Here is a 19,769-nt window from a genome sequence, read left to right as displayed (position 1 = left end):
GCTTGTTACTCATTTTTCAAGCATATCCATCTGATATTTGTCTGAAACAAAGAGAATGATATGTTTGTATGTAAAAGAGGGGAGAGAGAAAAATGAATAGAAACAAATGTTTCTTTTCTAGATAACCTATATTTTTATTTCAAATACGAGCATTTTCGAGAAGAAGAAGAAGACATGTATTTCCAAGCTGATCTTTGACATGTCTTTAAGAAGAAGACATTTTCGTGGGATATCCCCAACCTATGTAATTGAATCCTCACATGTTACTTATCTCAAAAATAATTTCTTTCATGTGGTATCCCTCTGACGGGCGTCTGTTTTTTTGACTGTGCAAGATTGAATGGTTGCACTTTGGCTGTATTGGTTTGAAAGAACAATCTAAGGTTGTTCTTGTTATGCAGGATTAGATTGAACTAATTATTAGGATTCAATAGAATTAAATTTAATTAAATTAGTTGGATTATATAATTGTGTCTTATGTTTAGTAAAATATTGGATTGGGTTATATCAAATTATATTTGAATAAAATTACATAGCGTTTAAGTTGACATTTAAATGTAAATATGAATTATTTATGAATATTTAATAATAAAACAACTATTAATATTAATTTAAAAGATAATAATTAAAATTAAATGTATAAAAATTAGTTATTATGTAATCATAATTATAATAAACAAATATAAATTAGATTAAATTAAATATTCAAGTAATAATTAATTAAATAGATAATTATTTTTAAAGTTAATGCTAACTAAACCCATATTTCAATTGGGATTGATAATCTCATAATCTTAGTACTAAGTTCAAATTTAATCCCATAATCTAATTTAAAATGGAACTTGCCAAACATACGATAAATAATTAATCGCAAAATCAATCCAATTTTACATTTAATTCTAACTCTCAAAAATAATCTAAACGGAAATGGTATTTTCCAGACTCTAGATTGTGCAGCTTTTATAAACCATCGCAAAGGCAGATGATGCCTAACCATGCTGTATGCATTTGTACATCCTAGCTGCAAAAATAAAAGGGAAAATTTCGGTCTATCTCCTTGATGAAGTGACAATCTTCAATTGCACCCCTTATTATTAAAAATATCAAGTCACCCTTCAAAACTCGTTATTTCTCTGTTAATTTTAAAGGCTATAAGGATAAAAAAATACTTGCACATTTTCCTAACAGTTAATTAATAAAAGAAAAGTTAAACCTAGGTAGACTAACTTTCATGGGATCCAAATCTTTCTAAGTTTTTCAAAACACACATAAATATTTCAAATATTTATAGTAAGCTTCCTAATATTTTAAAATATTTTTATTTTGTGCTTATATGACTAATTTTTTTAAAGATTAAATTTTTCCTTTTCATATTTAAAAAATTTATTTTAAAAATAAATATAGAAATTAATTAAAAGCTACAAATGGAAAAATAATAATATTTTATCTTTTTCCATAATTTTTTATTATTATCATTATTATTCTTTTTTCATTTTGTAAAAGTACTTAAAGAAAATATAGATATAAAATAAAAAGAAAAATCAAAGAACAAAAGAAAAATGCTAGTTTCACCAAACAAATGAAAAGAGTGACGATGAGAAAAATAAAAGGAAAAAAAAATGCTACTGGAGTCAAGTAGAGATGGCAACTTAACCCGAACTCGAATGAACCCGGATAATCCGGTATATGTTTAACCCGTACTGGATTAAAATAAAGAGAAATTTACAACCGTCCACCTGTTTGTTTTGTCTTTTTCAAAAATATACAAACACTTTTTTTTTTGCAGCGCGCCACCTGAAGTTTACTTTTTGTTGCATTCGTCCACTTCTGTTTAATTTCCGTTAGTGAATTTAACGGAATGACATTTTTACCCTTTAAAATTACAATTTAACCCAAAATAAATAGAAATTAGAGATAAATTGGATTAATTTAATTTTTTTCAAAGGTGGATGCTAGAAATTGGAGGAAATAGTGTTTGTTTGTTACTAAATTTAGAAAATTTGTATTTATTTTTTTGTCTTCAATTTTTCCCAACATAAATTGTATTACAAGAACCATGTTTGTTTTGTTATCTATTTCATGATTTAGGATTCATCTCTTTTGTTGCTCAGCCATTAGTATGGTTCATTTTACCGTGTGTAACCATTTCAAGATTTAGGATTCATCTCCTTTTGTTGTTAAGCTATTTATTGTGTGACTCAATTTTCTATAATGGGGCCTTCTTGGCACTTTATCGCATCCTAATTTAATTTGTGAATTTATTTTAGTGAATTATAAATAGATTAGATTTTTTTTAAATTGAACCTAAATTAATAAAATAACTAATCCAACAAGGGCAGATTTAAATTTCAACAAAAAAAACATAACGTACTTTCTAGAATTTTTGGGACATGCAGGGACAGTTGCCTTTAGAAGCCCCTCAGTGGCTCCGCCACTATCAACAAGCCATGTTTGACAAATTTTGATCTACATAACAGAAAATATCACAGTGCACATTATGCACAAGTTGGTTCATAATCATTAATTTTTATTTTATAATTATAACTTTTTTTTCCACAACAGTTATAACTTTAATTCACAATACCTCAAATCAAACAAGGGCACAATCTACACATGCTTGAGTTAGTCATGTTCTTGCAAGAATAAACAATAATTTCGAGGTTGCCAATAGCCCCAGGGGCGGGCCTAGGACTTTATATTATCTTGGGTTAAATGAAAAGTTTATATTTTAAAGTGAGTAGAAACATTCATAAGTAGAAAGAAGTACATTAAATAAAAGAGACATGAAAAACCCTATAAATACGTACTCTAAACAAAAATAATTATATAAAAAGAGTAGAAAATAAAAGATAATTTAAATATAAAAACACTATTTTTTAATTATGGAATATGATATTACAATCTATAATAACATGTAATTATATAAGAATTAATGAATGAATTAAGTATTTCAAGCTAGAACAAATCAATGCATGCAATTATAATCAATTAAAATTTGCAAGTAGAACTTTTATATTTGAAAATTACTTAATTATCACATTTAAATAAATTAAATAATTAAAATCTATTTATCCTTTCAAATTATAAAAATATTATTAGTAAAAAATTTCAATAATAAACTAAACTCAACCCAACAAAAAAGTATTTGGTGCCATTATTTCTTTGTCAGGCACTCTGACTATTTTTTAAAAACCAGATGTTGATGATTCTTCAATCAAAATCTAGTCAAAATACTCAAATTTTATTTTCTAATTTGTCCTCTTAGTTAATGTAACTAATAAATAAAATCTCAAAATTCAGAGAAAATTTTATGGAAATGTTAATAATTATTGCTATATGTTCTTTTTGTACTTTTAATACTAGTGACAATGTTATATTACATTGACATATTTTTTAATTAAAATTTTAAAAATAAAACATTTTAGACCCCTAATGTTTTCAATCTATTCAATAAATATACAATTTAATCATTTTATAAAATAAGTCATTAATTTCAATTAGAAAAAAAATAATTAAATTAAGGACATATTTGAAAATAAAATAAAAACTCTATTGTTATAAAAAATTAATGAAAATGTAAGGGTAACTGAATTAGGGATATATATGAAAATAAAATAAAAGCTCTATCATTATATAAAAGTAATCAAAACATAAGGGGTTTAAATGATTTTTTTGAACTAAATTGGGTTACAGCCTGGTCTAGCCCAATTGTAGGTCTATTACTGATAGCCCTTCATAACCCAACTACAAACCGGGCCAAATTTAGCCCTACTCAAGTAAGCACGATGTCACATGATGCGTTTTTTGCACAGCATCCCGTCCGACACTTAAACAACTTCTAGCACAAAAGTTGATAAGTAAGTTTATTGGACTTATCAAGCTAGCCAAACAAGATAATTGCGGAAAGGTTAGAGAGAAGAAAGAACAATATGGTTAAACATAATTTTATTGCTTCACAAAAGAGAATATAAGAAAGTTTACAAGAATACTTGAGTTGCTCAGTGTTGTGTGTGGTGAGGTGTTTAGTGCTGAGTAAAATGGTTGGTGCCTACCCCTATTTATAGAGGGGCTTCTAGATCTATATGGTTATAGACAAGTGCTGCAAGTTGCCTAAATATCTCCTAGGTTCTAGAGAGGTTTAGATATACATAAGTGTGTAATTGTCTAGACAATACAAGTTGTAGAGATGTGTAGAGAATTCTAGAAATCGGGTTGGGCTTGCTCACTTTGGCTTGTGATATTGGCTTGTCCGCCTGCTAAGCGCATCACGACTCACTAATTATATGATGCGACCCATTGCTAAGTAGATCCCGCCTTTGGGTGGACTTTTATTGAGCAAACCAATGTGCGCTAATTTAACCTCTGTTAGTGGCAAATTTGAGCGGCCTATGACAACGAGCCCTCAATAAAAAGACGTGAATGGCATGTTTGGCAGCTTGGTTTAGTCGGGTCTGTGCTGTCTATTTTGCGCTGACTAATTTAAGATATGTCTATGTCAAATATGAACCGCTTCATTTTGACCAGATTTGCTTGTGTTAACATATATGTTTCTATAATATTGATTTTGATAATAACAAATAATATTAAGAATGATTAATCTTTTAACCTCAAATTATTTTTTTATACATTTTAAATAAATCATTATTTTCACATTATAAAAGTTTATATTTAATGAAAAAATGATTTTATGAAATTAGTTGTTTTTCAAGTTTATGGTTTAATTGAAAGAGTTTTGAAAACTTTGAAATTAACAAATATTGCTTGAAATTTTGGAGGACTTATTTGAACAGTTTCAAAGTATTTTAGGCCATATCATAATTTCAAAATGTTTTAGGATTGACAAAGCATTATTTAGAAATTCTGAAATTGGACCTATTTGAAAATGTTCATAACATTTTGGGCCATAATATAGTTTTATAAAGTTTTGGGGTTAAACTTAATTTCAAAAAATATTTCACTGTAGCAGCTACTGTAGCAAGCGGCTAACTGGATATGATAAGCGGTTATCTGGATTTTGAGCAGTAAGCTTCTGGAGCATAAATGGCTATCCGGATATCGTAAATGGCATGCCAGTTGTTCTGAAATTCAAATTTTTGCTGTAACGGTAACATAAAAGAGGCTAACCGAATTCCGAAAGCGGCAAGCCGTTTATCATCAGAAAACACATAACAACTAGTTTTTGGGCTCAAATTATATAAACTCAAATTCAATTCATTTTTGGTAATCCAAGCGAGCAAAAACAAAAAGCACACAACATATCTTGAGCTCTCAATTCGCAAATCGTTATTCATTTAATCATCTTTATTCTTCAATTTGTATATCTACTCTTTAATAGAGATTTTTATTGCAATCTTCAATTCCTCATCTTAATTGTGAGTGTTTAAGTGTGTGAAACACTTGAGTGAAGAGATTGAGAGATAATCTCTTTGTTGTAAAGGTTCATTGACACCTTGAAAGTCAATTGTAAGCTTTTGAAGCCTTGGAGGGCTTGGATAATGAAATCCTCAAGCTTGGGTTGCTTGGAGGTGTAGACGTAGGCGGGGATTGCCGAACCACGTAAAAATTCTTGTGTTTATTTTCTCTTCCCTTACTCATTTATTATTGTGTTTTATTGACCTTATTGTTTTTGAATTTATTAAGGCATTAGATTGAATTATTGTGTGGTTTGCTTAGCTTAAGTTTTAAAAACTCAATTCACCCCCTTTTGGGCTGCATAACTTGTATTTCATTTGGTGTCAGAGCGAGGTGCTCTTGTGTAGACTTAACCGTCTAGAGTTAAAGATTCATAACAAACCATAATGACTCAACCTTAAGGGAAGGACAGTCCACAATTAGACCACCGTTCTTTGACGATAATGCCTACCCATATTGAAAAACTAAGATAAGAATTTATTTACAAGCACTAGATTATGAAATTTGGGAAGTTATTTATGATGATCTATTTATGCATTTGACTAAAAATGAAGTCAGAGAAGATATTCCAAAACCTTCACGGGAATGGAATAAATTAGAAAAGAGAAAAGTTTCTCTAAATTCCAAAGTTATGAATGCATTGTTTTGTACACTAGATAAGAAAGAGTTTCATAGAGTATCTAGTTGTGAAAGTGCTAATGAAATTTGGCACAAATTTGAAGTTGTTTATAAAGACACGAATTAAGTGAAAGAATCTAAAATTAGTAGGTACACTCGCCAATATAAATTGTTCCAAATGGAACAAAATGAGAATGTATATTCTATGTATGCTAGATTTACGGACATAGTGAACACTCTAGGAGCCCTAGAAAAGTCCTTTTCAAATAGCGAGAAAGTTAAGAAAATCATTAGATCGCTACTTAAGGAATGGAGACCAAAAAGGACTGATATTGAGCAAGCCAAAAATTTAAATATCTTACCTATTGATGATTTAATTGATTCTCTTATTTCTTATAAGGAAGACTTGACAGCTGAAAGAGGCAATGAGGAGAAGAAGAAAAACATTGCTCTCAGAACCTCGAAACATGAGAGTGATAAGGAAAGCGAGCTAGATGAGGAGGAGATGGATATGTTGGTTAGGAGATTTAGAAATTTTTTTAAGAAATCTGGTGAGCGAAGAAAATTTAAAGACCTCAAGAACCAAAAGGAGAAAAATAAAGTAATCAAATGTTATAAGTGCAAGAAACCTGGCCATCTAAGATCGAAATACCCTTTTCTCAACAAGGTCAAGAAGAAAGTAATGGTAGCCACATGGGATGATAGCGATGATGAAACAAGTGATGATGATAAGCATCAAGAAATGACAAATCTAGCTCTCATGGCAATTAGAGATTAATCGGATGATGAACTTGATGAGGTAAATGATCTTTCTACTTATGATGAATTACATGATACTTTTAAAAAATTGCACGATAAGTGGATGAAAATTGGTAAAAAGAATGCATGTCTTAAAAAGAAAATGGTAGAGCTCAAAAATGAAAATGAATCTCTATGTGCAAAGATTACATGCTTAGAACTAGAGAATAAAACATTGCATGATAGAGTTGCATTATCAAATGAGAAACCTAGCACTTCATATGAGCATCTAGAATATCACATAGATGACTTGAAAAAGGAAAATGAAATGCTTAAGAAGAAGAGCAATAAGTTAAATGAGATTGTTTTAAAATTTACAAATAGACAAAAGATGTTGGATAACTTGATTAATTCACAAAAATGTGTATTTGATAAAGGAGGACTTGGTTATAAGCCAAATTTGAAATAAAAGTATTATAAGAACTACTTTGTGAAGAGTACATCTATTAACAATCAAGTTGTATGTCATTATTTTAATCAAAACGGTCACATGAAACTTGGTTGTCCTATTAAAAGAAAAGTATATTATGGAGTAAAATGTGTTTGGGTTCCAAAAGAAACCATTGTTAACACTCAAGGATCCAAGAGTATTTGGGTACCAAAGGGCACAACGTGAATGTTTTCTTTGTAGATACCACAATCAAGTAATGGTAGAGAGTTCCTTGATGAAAGCTTGTCAGAATAATCACTTGAGTATGATTTAGGAAAAAAAGATGAGGCAAGATGATTTAATTGTTTTGGTAACAATTCTTGCCATATTAATTTTTTTGAATGAATCATGATAAATGAATTTGCGAAAGTATGCTTGTATGTTTACATGATGGAATTATCATTGTGTATAACATTGAGTGATTTATCATGATGCCTTTGTTTGATTTTGATGATTGTATGATCTTTGATTTCATCTTCTTAATTGTCTATCATCATTGTCCATCTCTTATATATGTGTGAATTCATATGCTGTTAATTGTGTTATATCATCATTCATTTATGAAATTGACATCATTGTTTGATATGATTTCATATGTTTGGTCTTGTATGCATATATGTTTCATGCACTAATTGGCTTATTGAAAAGTTAAATGTTTTAAAAAATTGATCAATTTTTAAGCCAAAAATAAAATGGTGTGTATAATACAAGTTTAAGAGCTTATCAAAACTCAATAAGAGTTAAAATGATTTCCAAGTATTAATCGGCATACTGCTTCCTATCAACCGAAAAACTGTTTCTCTTATTGATTATTCTCTAGATTAATCTGGATAACCGGATTCAGCAAACGGAAAGCCAGATTGGCTTTGGTTGCTCTCGGGTTGAATTTCAGATAACCGAATTAGGAAAAACAGTAAGCCGTTTGAGAGAGTTTTATTTCTGGACAACAACCGGTCATCCGGTTATGAAATTCGGAAAGCCGGATTTGCAAAGCTTCTTTTCTACCTCAAAATCGGAAAGCTGGTTCTTCTATCCGCTAAACCGAATTCGTTTCTCTCCTCATTGGACACTAACCGGCTAACCGGTTAGTGAAATCCAACAAACCGGATTTGGTCATTCATCATTCGTCAACTAATTTTCTCTCTCTCTTTAAAATCCACCATTTCTTTTTAATCAACATCATACATCGCATCTCTAAAATCATTTTAATTGATTTAAAATTATCCATTTTACTCAATATCTTGAAAATTCGAATTTGTGCATTTTGAGTATTTCAAATTACTATTTCCATAGTGTGCTCTCCTTATGGATTTTACCATAGTTTTCTATTATATTATGCACTTATATTTTCATATGTATTGTTGCTTTCATTGTGGATAGATGATGATTATTGTTTGATATTTGGATGTTTTATATTTGGATAATGTGGAACTAATGTGCTTATCTTGAGATTTTGATGATTGATAGGGGAAGCTTTTTACTCTTTTTGATGATAAAGAGGGAGATATGAGATGTAAGGGAGAAATACATCTACTTTGAGATTCTTAAGCATATGATTTTTTTATTTTAAGTTATATTGAAATGTCACATTAGATCCTAAATGAGTTTAATTTTTAATGTGATTAGTAATTATGGAGCTTGTATAGTTGATAATATGTATGCCAATTTGGTAAACAAATCAAAACCTTTTTACGAAGAGTAAGTTTCAAAAATTCGGCATGAACTTGGGATGATTTGATTTCTTGATGATTTTGATGATTGATGATTATATGTGCGTTGCTTGATGAATTGATGGAGTTGTTGATTTGTTATAATTGTTTAAACTTATATGGAAGTATTTTTAAACATGTTGTGTATTTGAGGATTTGGTCATTTTTAAGGAGAAACTCTGTCGAAATTTTTGCTCGTACAAAATGGGTAATATCTTCATCAAATTATTTTTAATGATCTTGTTTCGATTGCATCTATCTATCTTTCCTTTTTACGATGAAGGGGGAGATAAATATGATATATTTTTGGATAAAATCATTTTAGTTAAAATTTTAAATTGGTCATATATTTAAGGAGAGCATATAATATTATTTTAGATAATATGCATTTTGAACATTTTTGTTGTCCAAAGGGGGAGACAAAGTAATATATAATTTCGATATTGTCAACAGAAGGAGAATAATATGCACTTTGAGTATTGTTTTGATGATTGATATGTGATTATGGTGATGATTTTGGGACATGTGATGATTTGATTACATGGTTGTTTTATATGATAATTTTATGGTATGAGTTGTTGACTTGGTAATTGATGAAATAATGGTTCATGATATTTTAGTGTGATGATTTGTGTATTTAGTTGACTTGGATCATGATTTATAATAATTTGGGAGTACTATTATTAAACTTGTATTTGAGGTGATGCTTGTTATTAGGGGGAGATTCTATCAAAATTTCTACTTGGACAACATGGGTAACAAATTTGCTACTCTTATTCTTTTTCTTTAAGTTTTCTTTTTGATGATGAAGGGGGAGAAGAATACATATTTTTAAATTTGTAAAAATTTGCTACTCTTTTTCTTTACCAATTAAGTTTTCTTTTTTATGATGAAGGGGGAAAAATGCATGTATTTAAATTTGTTAATTTAGTTAATTGGCAAATTGTAAGAGAAGATTATATTTAGGGGGAGCAATTTGTGGAATCATTCTTTAAATACATGAAATGTTTGTCATCACCAAAAAGGGGAAGATTGTTAACATATATGTTTTCATAATGTTGATTTTGATGATAACAAACAAGATTAAGAATGATTAATCTTTTAAGCTCAAATTATTTTCTATACATTTTAAATAAATCATTATTTTCACATTATAAATGTTTATATTTAATGGAAAAATGATTTTATGAACTTGGTTGTTTTTCAAGTTTATAGTTTAATTGAAAGAGTTTTGAAAACTTTGAAATCAACAAGTATTACTTGAAATTTTGGAGAAAGACTTATTTGAAAAGTTTCAAAATATTTTGGGCCATATCATAATTTCAAAAAGTTTTAGGATTGACAAAGTATTATTTAGAAATTCTGAAAGTGGACCTATTTGAAAACTTTTATAACGTTTTGGGCTATAATATAGTTTTATAACAATTGTAATTTCAGAAAATATTTCACTGTAGCAGTTATTGTAGCAAGCAGCTATCTAGATTTTGGGCAGTAAGCTTCTGGAGTATAAACGACTATCCAGATATCGTAAGCGGCATGCCACATGTTTTGAAATTCAAATTTTTGTTGTAACGGTAACATAAAAGCGGCTAACTGGATTCCGAAAGCGGCAAGCCGGTTATCATCAGAAAACACATAACGGCTATTTTTTGGGCTCAAACTATATAAACTTAAATCCAATTCATTTTTGGTAATCCAAGCAAACAAAAACAAAAAAACACACAACATATCTTGAGCTCTCAATTCGCAAATCGTTATTCATTGAATCATCTTTGTTCTTCAATTTGTATATCTACTCTTTAATAGAGTTTTTATTATAATCTTCAATTCCTCATCTTAATTGTGAGTGTTTAAGTGTGTGAGACACTTGAGTGAAGAGATTGAGAGATAATCTCTTTGTTGTAAAGGTTCATTGATACCTTGAAAGTCAATTGTAAGCTTTTGAAGCCTTGGAAGGTTTGGATAGTAAAATCCTCAAACTTGGGTTGTTTGGAGGCGTGGACGTAAGCGGGGATTGCCGAACCACGCAAAAATCATTGTGTTTGTTTTCTCTTCCCTTACTCATTTATTATTGTGTGTTATTGAACTTATTGTTTTCGAATTTATTAAGGTATTAAATTGAATTGTTGTGTGGTTTGCTTAGCTTAAGTTTTAAAAACTCAATTCACCTCCCTCTTGGGTTGCATAACTTGTATTTCAGCTTGGTTAATCAAATCTGCTTACCCCTTTTAAGTTTAAACAGGTCTTGTCATTTTCTTTATTTATTTTATTTAATCAAATAATATTTAAGAAATTCATTTATTGTAATTAACTAACTAATATTTAATCATTATTTCTAATAAGTCCTTCACCTCTTGTGCTTTCGTCCAACCACCAATAGTCGTGTTCACCGTCACCGACCATCGGCTGCCTCTTTTTCGATATTAGTTGATATAATATTTTCAAAATCCTCATTACGAGCTCTACACAATCGTATCAATATATTTGATAAGAAAGCTTCTATTCGTCATAGATCTATAGTTAAAATTTTAAAATCTAAAAATTTGATAAAAAAATATGTGGTAGAAAGAAGCTCCAGTGCTAGAGATATTAGTACCATTATGTAAAGCTAGAGACGAGAATTCCAATGATACTAAACCTGACTTAAATGAAAAATATTTATAATTTTTTTGTGATGGTTGGTGTTGGCGAATAGTGGTTGCCGAAAATATTTTATTTTTTAATAAATATTTAAGACCAGTGTTATTTATTTATAATATAAAAATATTATAAATATATATTATAGTTCATCTTACACCGAATATAGTACTATATTAAAATTATTACATAATAATATAATACAATGGAATACAATAGAATACAATTCAGTACAGTCCAATTTAATGCGTCTAGGCAAACATATCGCAAATGTCTAACTCTGAACTTTGAATTGCCATCAACGTTAGACGCTCTAAAGTTCAATAAAAATATGTTCTGAGACATACGCAAATACCCTTTATAACCCTATTAGCAATAATTACAAAACTAAATAAATCTTAGAAATAAAATTTTTTAGGTTTCGGCAATTTTTGTTTGGATTGTTGTAATATCTACAAATATATTACGTTCGAATATCTGTTAGGTGCACTCCAAATGTCCACAAAATAATAGTTTAGAAATCTTCTAATTATTAGACCATATATTGAGAAATCACCCATGAGCGTGAGTCCAATGATATCACCAAATTAGAAGTGTATTTTTAGAAATTAAAAACGTATTGTAGGTTTTAATAAGTTTTTAATTTGTAATCAAATTAACCTCATAATTATTAATACTCTAAAATTTGATGATTTTATCAATGGATAGTCCGACAGGTGAGGTATAATTTTTTACCATATCAATAATTAAGCTAAAAATATCCATAATCTTATCAATTTTCTTTTCCATTCTTTGTTTATAAATCATTGCAAAATGCAAAGAATGACTCACCAAAGCAAGTGATATTAAAAATAATAAAATAAAAATTGGGGTCTTGAAGAGTTTTTTCCTCGGGAATTTTGTTTAAGAAAATTATAAAAAAAAATCCAAAGGTATATGATAAAAACACCTGTCAGTGACCCACCCGCAAACCCCCGACTTCACACAATTCAACCACGTGCCCCACTCCCATTTGGGTACTGCGACTGTCCTCCCTCTGTATCTACATCTTCAAAAAATAACTCCGGAAACCTAACAAAAAGGGGCAAAAGAAGAAGAATAGGAATTGGAAGCATCTGAAAATCAGTGAAGATGACGGAGGCAATGATTAGAAAGAAGCCAGGAATGGCCAGCGTGAAGGACATGCCCGTCCTACAAGACGGGCCCCCGCCGGGCGGGTTCGCCCCGGTCCGATATGCCCGTCGGATCCCCACCAAGGGCCCCAGCGCCATGGCCCTCTTTCTTGCAGCCTTTGGTGCTTTCTCTTATGGCATGTATCAGGTTGGCAAAGGCAACAAGATCCGCAGGTATCCAAAATAAATAAATAAACAAAATCATCCATATTATTATTTTTTACTTATTATCAGTTTCTGTTAAGATTTGTTTGTATTGTTAGCTTAGGGCAAATGGGGTTTTGTTGTTTTTGTAAATTAAGATTAAAAGTTTTGAAATTTTATGGCTAGGAGGGTATAACCATAGAAATTATAAACTTATCTATTCATTTGTTTAAATAAGTAAAAGTGGGCAATTATAATTTCTGGGTTTTATTTAAGTTTTTGAAATATTTTGGAGCTTGTCCATGGCTTCAGTAAATAAGAAATGTGTACACGGTTTCTCGTATTTGTTTAGTCTGACAACCATGGGTGCTGTGGAGGATTTAACCTTTCTGTGATGATGGATGTTAATCATGTTGAAACACAAATGACTCAAGGTGTAGTGAAGCTTTAATTGGGAATGCTATTTTTATGAAAAAGCATAATCTCAGTACGAGGAAGATAACACTTGGAGGGATATATTAGTAGATCAAGATATGTTTAGGTTGTTGAATGAGAATTTTCTCACTGAATTAAGGCCTCGATTTTGCTAATGGATCATTAGTTGTATCTCTGTAGTGAATGAAATTATTGAAGTTATCAAATTTTGATGTAGGTTCATGTCGAATAACAATTATTTCTATTGGTATGAATTCTTCCGCATGTCCATGACGAATCAGGTTTCTTCTAGAAGTAATCTTTTTCATTAATGTAAGTGACATTGAAAAAAACCCCATAGTTTCAGGAAATTGACAAGGTCTTTCTTGGTTTTCACGATGAAGGTAACAAATGGCCTTATTCTGAGACAACAGCTTTCAGAAGCCTGAATGTTCTTCCTTGGATTTTGGATTTCTTGGGTTTGGAGGATGTCTGTAGGGAAAAAGAGAGATCTGTAGGATGTTAAAAATTTGATACTTGATCACGAATCAGAGTTTTGGATGTTAAAGAGAATGCTACAAAACATTTAATCTGCATTAAAGAATGCTAGGATTTAAAAAAAGAAAAACTTGGGAAGAAAGAAGATGGGAAAGAATCGAACTAACCATTTTGTGTACTCATGGCACTAAGTGTTATTGTTTGGTTGGATAGATTACATGTCTAGCTGTCAAGGTTTTGATGTATGCAACATGTTACAGAAGAAGATGTATAGATACCTTTTATCCTTAAATAGTAGATGAAGATGGCAAAAACTTACATTTGGGGTATGGCAGTCAGTTATTTTGCTCCATGAGGTGGTTGAAGTGTCAATTTTCCCAAGCTATGGGGGTTGCAATGTCATTATACTCTTTTCACTGTCATAGTCACTTCTTTCTACAGCTCCTTGACGTGCCACTGAACCACTAAGCTCTTGATAAATCACATAGAGAGTCTAAACATATAATGATGCTGCATCTACCTGGTGTGAGAGACTTTTTGATGAAAGACAGTGTATTCTCATTTGCTGTAGTTCAAGCAGGTATTCAGTTGTCAAAATTCATATGAATCGGTTGATTTACTGTGAGGTAGCATATATCAGAATTTATGGTTTTGAGTATGCAACTTCTTCTTTGTTAGCATTTTGCTCACAACAGTCTCGGATATTGTATCTCATCCTGTAATGATACAAAAATAAGTTTTCATTGTGTTTCTCGTTGAATTTATCCCTAATTCATCTTACAAGAAAAGCGGGTTTCAACTTTGCACGTGTGCATGCTCTGAGCCAATCATCTAAGAGATTAACTGCAAAAAGTTTTTATATGGTGGACATAATTGATTTTTTTCCGAGTTTGTCAGGTAGTCTAAGCATGCATGGTTGGAGCTTTTATCTTGAAAATAGAATAAGTTCTTTAGCAAATCAATTGAGAATACCTATCATGGCTTGCATAGACGAACAAAATTGTTCTTTTCCAAATCATTGTAGGATAAATCATGGTTTGCATAGACAAAGTTGTTCTTTTGCAAATCAGTTAAGGTAACTGACGTAGCTGGCTATTCTGTGATGATATGCTCTTAATCTCTCGTTGTTTCATTTTTAATTAACTTTCACTTTTATACACGAAAATGTTGCTTATATGTATATGTAGAGTATGAACCCATAGATTTTTTATATTATTTACTATTGCAAGATGATAATTTTAGCTTTCAGAGCTCTGAAAGCTTCTCCTTCATCGTATTTCTTTCTTGTATACTGGGTGACATATTAGAAGGGGAATATGGAGATTTTTTCAATCATGAAATGCATTATACTTATAAGCTGGGAGTTTTAAGTCTCTGTATAAGAGGCATGGAGGGCAAGTGCCATGCATTATGTACATAAGGGATATGTACTTTAGTATTTTATTGTTTCAAGTGATATCTTTAGATTGTCTCCTTGATTTTGCCCGTTGCAATGGAAGCAGGAGGGCAGGTCATAGTAGTTGAAAGTATGAATTTTGATGCTATTTATTTCACTGTTTTGATGGTTCGGTTATTAATATTCTTTCTGATGCAGTTTTACTGTGTTCATGTTGAAACTATGATAATACAACTTGCTTTTATGCTGCAGGGCTCTTAAAGAAGAAAAGTATGCCGCACGCAGGGCAATATTGCCTATGCTCCAAGCTGAAGAAGATGAAAGGTGAACAACTAACCTTTTCTTCTTGTTTCTTATCCTTACCACAACAAACCAACCCCCCCCCCCCCCAAACAACAACAATAAATTAGCCGCAAAAACATGGCTTATCTTTTCTGTGTTGGTCCTTGTCTAGATTTGTCAAAGAGTGGAAGAAGTATCTCGAGTATGAAGCTGAAGTAATGAAGGATGTGCCTGGCTGGAAAGTCGGTGAAAATGTCTACAACTCCGGGAGATGGATGCCTCCAGCATCTGGTGAACTTCGTCCTGAAGTCTGGTGATGGCATGTGCTTTCAACTGTTGGCCTAATACCGATGTTCATGAAAATTTCTGGTATTTCTTGGTGTATTTTCCTTTTATGAAATAAAATTGTATTGGAAAACTACTTTACATGTATTCAAAATGCAGTAGTTTTTTGTTTTGCACCCTTGGCATGATTGTCTCTCTCTGCTTTCTCAGTCAACTTAAAATTTGTGACTTGGAAGGAAGAGAAATGATATGGCTAGATAGAGAACGGATGCCAAGGTCAGCTTTGGAAAATAGTAAAGATTCATTCATAGATTGATGTTTCAGTTGATTAGTTCTGTTCTTGCCCTTGAGCGCATAATTACTCAATCTTAACGAAGCATACCTACTTTGATGGTGTGGCTTTTCATTCCTTACTTCAAATGATGAAGTTCTCTAATTATAATTTTTGTTCTGCTTATTTATTATGTATTTGCTTGACATAATGTTGATAGTTATTAGAATGATAGGGTTATTTGTTCTTAAAAAATTAATTGGAACACCCCATATACTCCTATACTAATGTTAAAAAAAAAAGTTTTACTTTGAACGCTCTTTAAAATTCTAAAAGAAATCTTTATTTAGCTATTTAAATTAAGGTAATAATCCTCTGAAACCATTTTGAACCCTGAAATTTTATAAAAAAGTTTTTGACAAAAATACTTAAAATGTAAATTACTGTAAAAGACATTTTATTTTGAGTAAATATGACAATATTATTTTAAATGCTTATTTAGCGCACTCAAATCAACATTGAACGTTTTTACAGTTAAATTCTAAATTTTTTCTTCCCAACACCTTGAACAAATAGGTACCAAGGAGCAACTTAGTATGTCTGAAGATTTTAACATCAATAAAATATGTGTGATCCTTTTAATTTCCTAATTTACAACATAAAGAATAGTTAATTTTTCACTTCAATCATTTGGTGTTTTTTCTATGCCCTTTGCCTCGTAAGGACCCAACTTTCTTTCTCTGAAATCTTTATATTGAAATTCACAGAGAACAAATTTTTGGTTCTTCCCCCCAAAATTAGTTTATTCAATTTAACTTGTTGATATTTTACTTCGATTCACATCATAGACAGAGAACTAGCAGCTTGTTCTCTGTCCAAATGAGCTATTTAGATCTTGAGTTTGTAACAAGATATTACCTTAATTATTTGGTGTTTCTTTTATGCCCATTTGGTTTTGTTGTTGTTCACTCTTTATTTGTTGGCGAAATTAATTTTGTAACCAAAAAATTAAATTTCAATAAAGGAAAGTGCTTAGAGAAATTTTTTAACTGTTTATAACATTTTATTGAGTGTATAGAGTAAATAAAAATATTAATTTACAAGAAGTGAGGACCTATTTGGTATTTTATAAAAGAAAGTTTAGAATAATTTTTTGGAGTGTAAATAACCTCACTCTTAAATTAATTACTTTATTTACTCAAAACACAAAAACACATTTGTAATAAGAAGAAGAAAAAGAAGAAGAATATTGGATACAAATATTTTATTGTACGGTTTAAGACATAAGAATTATGTATTAAATAATGATTGTGTTATATGTGAGTTCAAAATAGTTATGTAATACTGGATTATGATAAATTTTCTTTAATAGTAATTCACATGAGGGTAGTTTTGTAATAAATTTTTTTATTAAAAAGGTGAGGCTATTTGAACCAACTAATTTCCTCTCTATATCATCTTTTTAATTAGGAATTATATTATTAAAATATTTTTTCATGAAATTACTTAATTAACTATTTTTCTCTTTTCATTCTTTGTTCCTTAATTCTCATCAATTCCATCATATATTTTATTTTAACTACAAGTAATTAGTTTCATATCATAAACTAAAAGGAGCAAACCCCATCATTAAAAAAATAAACATCAACAAATTTTTACCAAGCATAAAAGTTAATGAATATAAAGAAATTAATCTTTACCGATCATAAAAGCTAGTGAATATGAAGGCAAAATTTCTAGTATATGGAAAGTATGAAATAGATATTATGATTTAAGAAAAAAATTGATTTTATGTGGAAAGCATGAAATAGAGATTATGATGTACTAAAAAAGAAAGAAAAAAAATTAGTCCAAAAGAGAATGAAATTGAGAGTTAATGTGCTGACTGTGAGAGTAGAGAGAGATTATGCAATTGTGAGTAGAGAGAAAGTGATTAGTGAAAGGTAGTTTTGAAATTTATAAATTTTTAATTTTTAATAATGAATTCATTTTTTAAATAGGTGTAGAGATAAATTTGCTAGGTTCAAATAATCCTATCCTTATTAAAATTAGAGTTTGTAGAGTAATTTTTAGAGTACAAATATTCCTATCCTTATTAAAATATTTGCATTTTATTATAGCCTAATTTATACTAAAATATGTACATTATAACGGTCTTAATCTTAGCCTCAGAGTGATCCTGATTGTCTTGATTGAAACGATTCATCAAATATCATAATGTGATTCTTGTAAATATTATTTCACTTTCCAATTGATACTTGGGGAGATTTTACCCGTTGCATAATAAAATTTCATAAATGAAATTATCTGTATAATAATTTCAAATGACCAAATTTAACACAACTAATAATATTAACATTTTCTTTTGAAAGCATAGCCACAACAGAAATTAAATGCCTTTCGCCGCCATGTGATCAGCAAGATTTGAAGCTCTCACACCACTTAAGAGACTACACCACTTGAATAAAATAAAACCTTAAAATTATAAAACATTGATATTGATCTAATAATACATCCTAATAATTTATTGGTATTAATTTTGTATTTTTAAGATTACTTTTAACATGATTAATTTATGAATCACTCATTTTATTTAGTAGATGTGTTTGGACTTATTTGGTATTGATTTTGAGAGGTTCAAAAGTGATTTTGAGAAGTTAAAATTTAATTTTGGTGTTTGATAAATTTTTTAAAATTACTTTCGACAAAATCATTTTATCCTACCACAAATTTTGAAAACAAAGGAAGGAATAGTTTTCAAAATTTAATTTTGAGAATTGGTTTTATATTTAATAAAATTATGTAATCCTTGTATATATTACAAAAATATAAAATTATGCTTATTAATTAAAAAATATTAAATTAAAATATTATTATTATTATTATTATTACCAATTATATTGAGATAACAAAAAAATAAAATTGATAATATAAAACATTTATCAATAATGTGTGTGTGTATTGTTCAACATTGTATCTAATTTTGTCATTTATATTTTTACAGCATATTAACAGTAAAATTTATAAAATACATATAACTTCTTTTAAAATTTATAGTACTTTTATAAATAAATTTTACCAAGTTCTTCACAGTTGATTATTTATACAGTAACTGATAGCAATTATTATAAAAAAAAACTACATCATTATCAAACTGTCCTCTAAAGTTCCATTTGGTATACCTTCTTAAATAGAGCTTATATAAGTATAGTTTTTATAAGTAAATATATTATTTATTTGATTGTTAACAAAAACTTTTTATTAACTAATAGTTGCAAGTAGCTTTCCTCTTATGTAAGTAGTGTTTTTATCAAAAATATATATTAGTTATTTGATTTTCAATGAAAACTTTAATTAACTAGTTGTTTCAAGTAATTTTCCTTGATTTGCCATTTGAGTCCAAATCTTGAGGAAAATATAGAGCTGAAAATTTGACTTTGGCTTTGCCCACTCTTACCCTTAAAAAAAAAAAAAGAAATTCAGATTCTTTCAGAAAAAAAAAAAAGTTTAGATTCTTTGTTTCATCAGTTCAGATACTCTATTTAAATAAAAAGAAATGGACAACCATTATTTATAGTTTCAAAAGGTGTGATCACAAATTTAACTATGTTGTTTTGTCATGAAGTAAATTAAATTACTTCATTATGATTATCTCTACCTCGTTGTAGATTGCTAACATATATAAAATTCCATGCTATAATTT

The 19,769-nt window shown here is 29.6% G+C and overlaps 1 protein-coding gene across 1 annotated transcript; it reads left to right on the top strand.

Moving 5' to 3' along the window:
* The first annotated feature begins 12,594 nt into the window (after positions 1-12,594).
* Positions 12,595-16,171, top strand: LOC18033098 (NADH dehydrogenase [ubiquinone] 1 alpha subcomplex subunit 13-B). The gene is made up of 3 exons (XM_006420447.2): positions 12,595-12,950; positions 15,481-15,552; positions 15,683-16,171. The coding sequence occupies exons 1-3, from the start codon at positions 12,736-12,738 to the stop codon at positions 15,825-15,827; spliced, it is 432 nt and encodes a 143-aa protein (XP_006420510.1). The 5' UTR covers positions 12,595-12,735; the 3' UTR covers positions 15,828-16,171.
* Positions 16,172-19,769: the final 3,598 nt, after the last annotated feature.

The sequence above is a fragment of the Citrus clementina genome, unplaced genomic scaffold (genome assembly GCF_000493195.1).
Source record: "Citrus clementina cultivar Clemenules unplaced genomic scaffold, Citrus_clementina_v1.0 scaffold_9, whole genome shotgun sequence".
NCBI lineage: Eukaryota > Viridiplantae > Streptophyta > Magnoliopsida > Sapindales > Rutaceae > Citrus > Citrus x clementina.
The sequence above is the reverse complement of the archived record's forward strand: the minus strand, read 5'-3'. Positions and strand labels throughout refer to the sequence as shown.

What these genes read in the sequence shown, in the direction of transcription:
- LOC18033098 (XM_006420447.2), top strand. Translation starts at nt 12,736, where the DNA reads ATGACGGAGGCAATGATTAGAAAGAAGCCAGGAATGGCCAGCGTGAAG. An exon ending in AAAGGCAACAAGATCCGCAG is followed by an intron (nt 12,951 to 15,480) that starts GTATCCAAAATA and finishes TTTATGCTGCAG; the next exon opens with GGCTCTTAAAGAAGAAAAGT. An exon ending in CAAGCTGAAGAAGATGAAAG is followed by an intron (nt 15,553 to 15,682) that starts GTGAACAACTAA and finishes GTCCTTGTCTAG; the next exon opens with ATTTGTCAAAGAGTGGAAGA.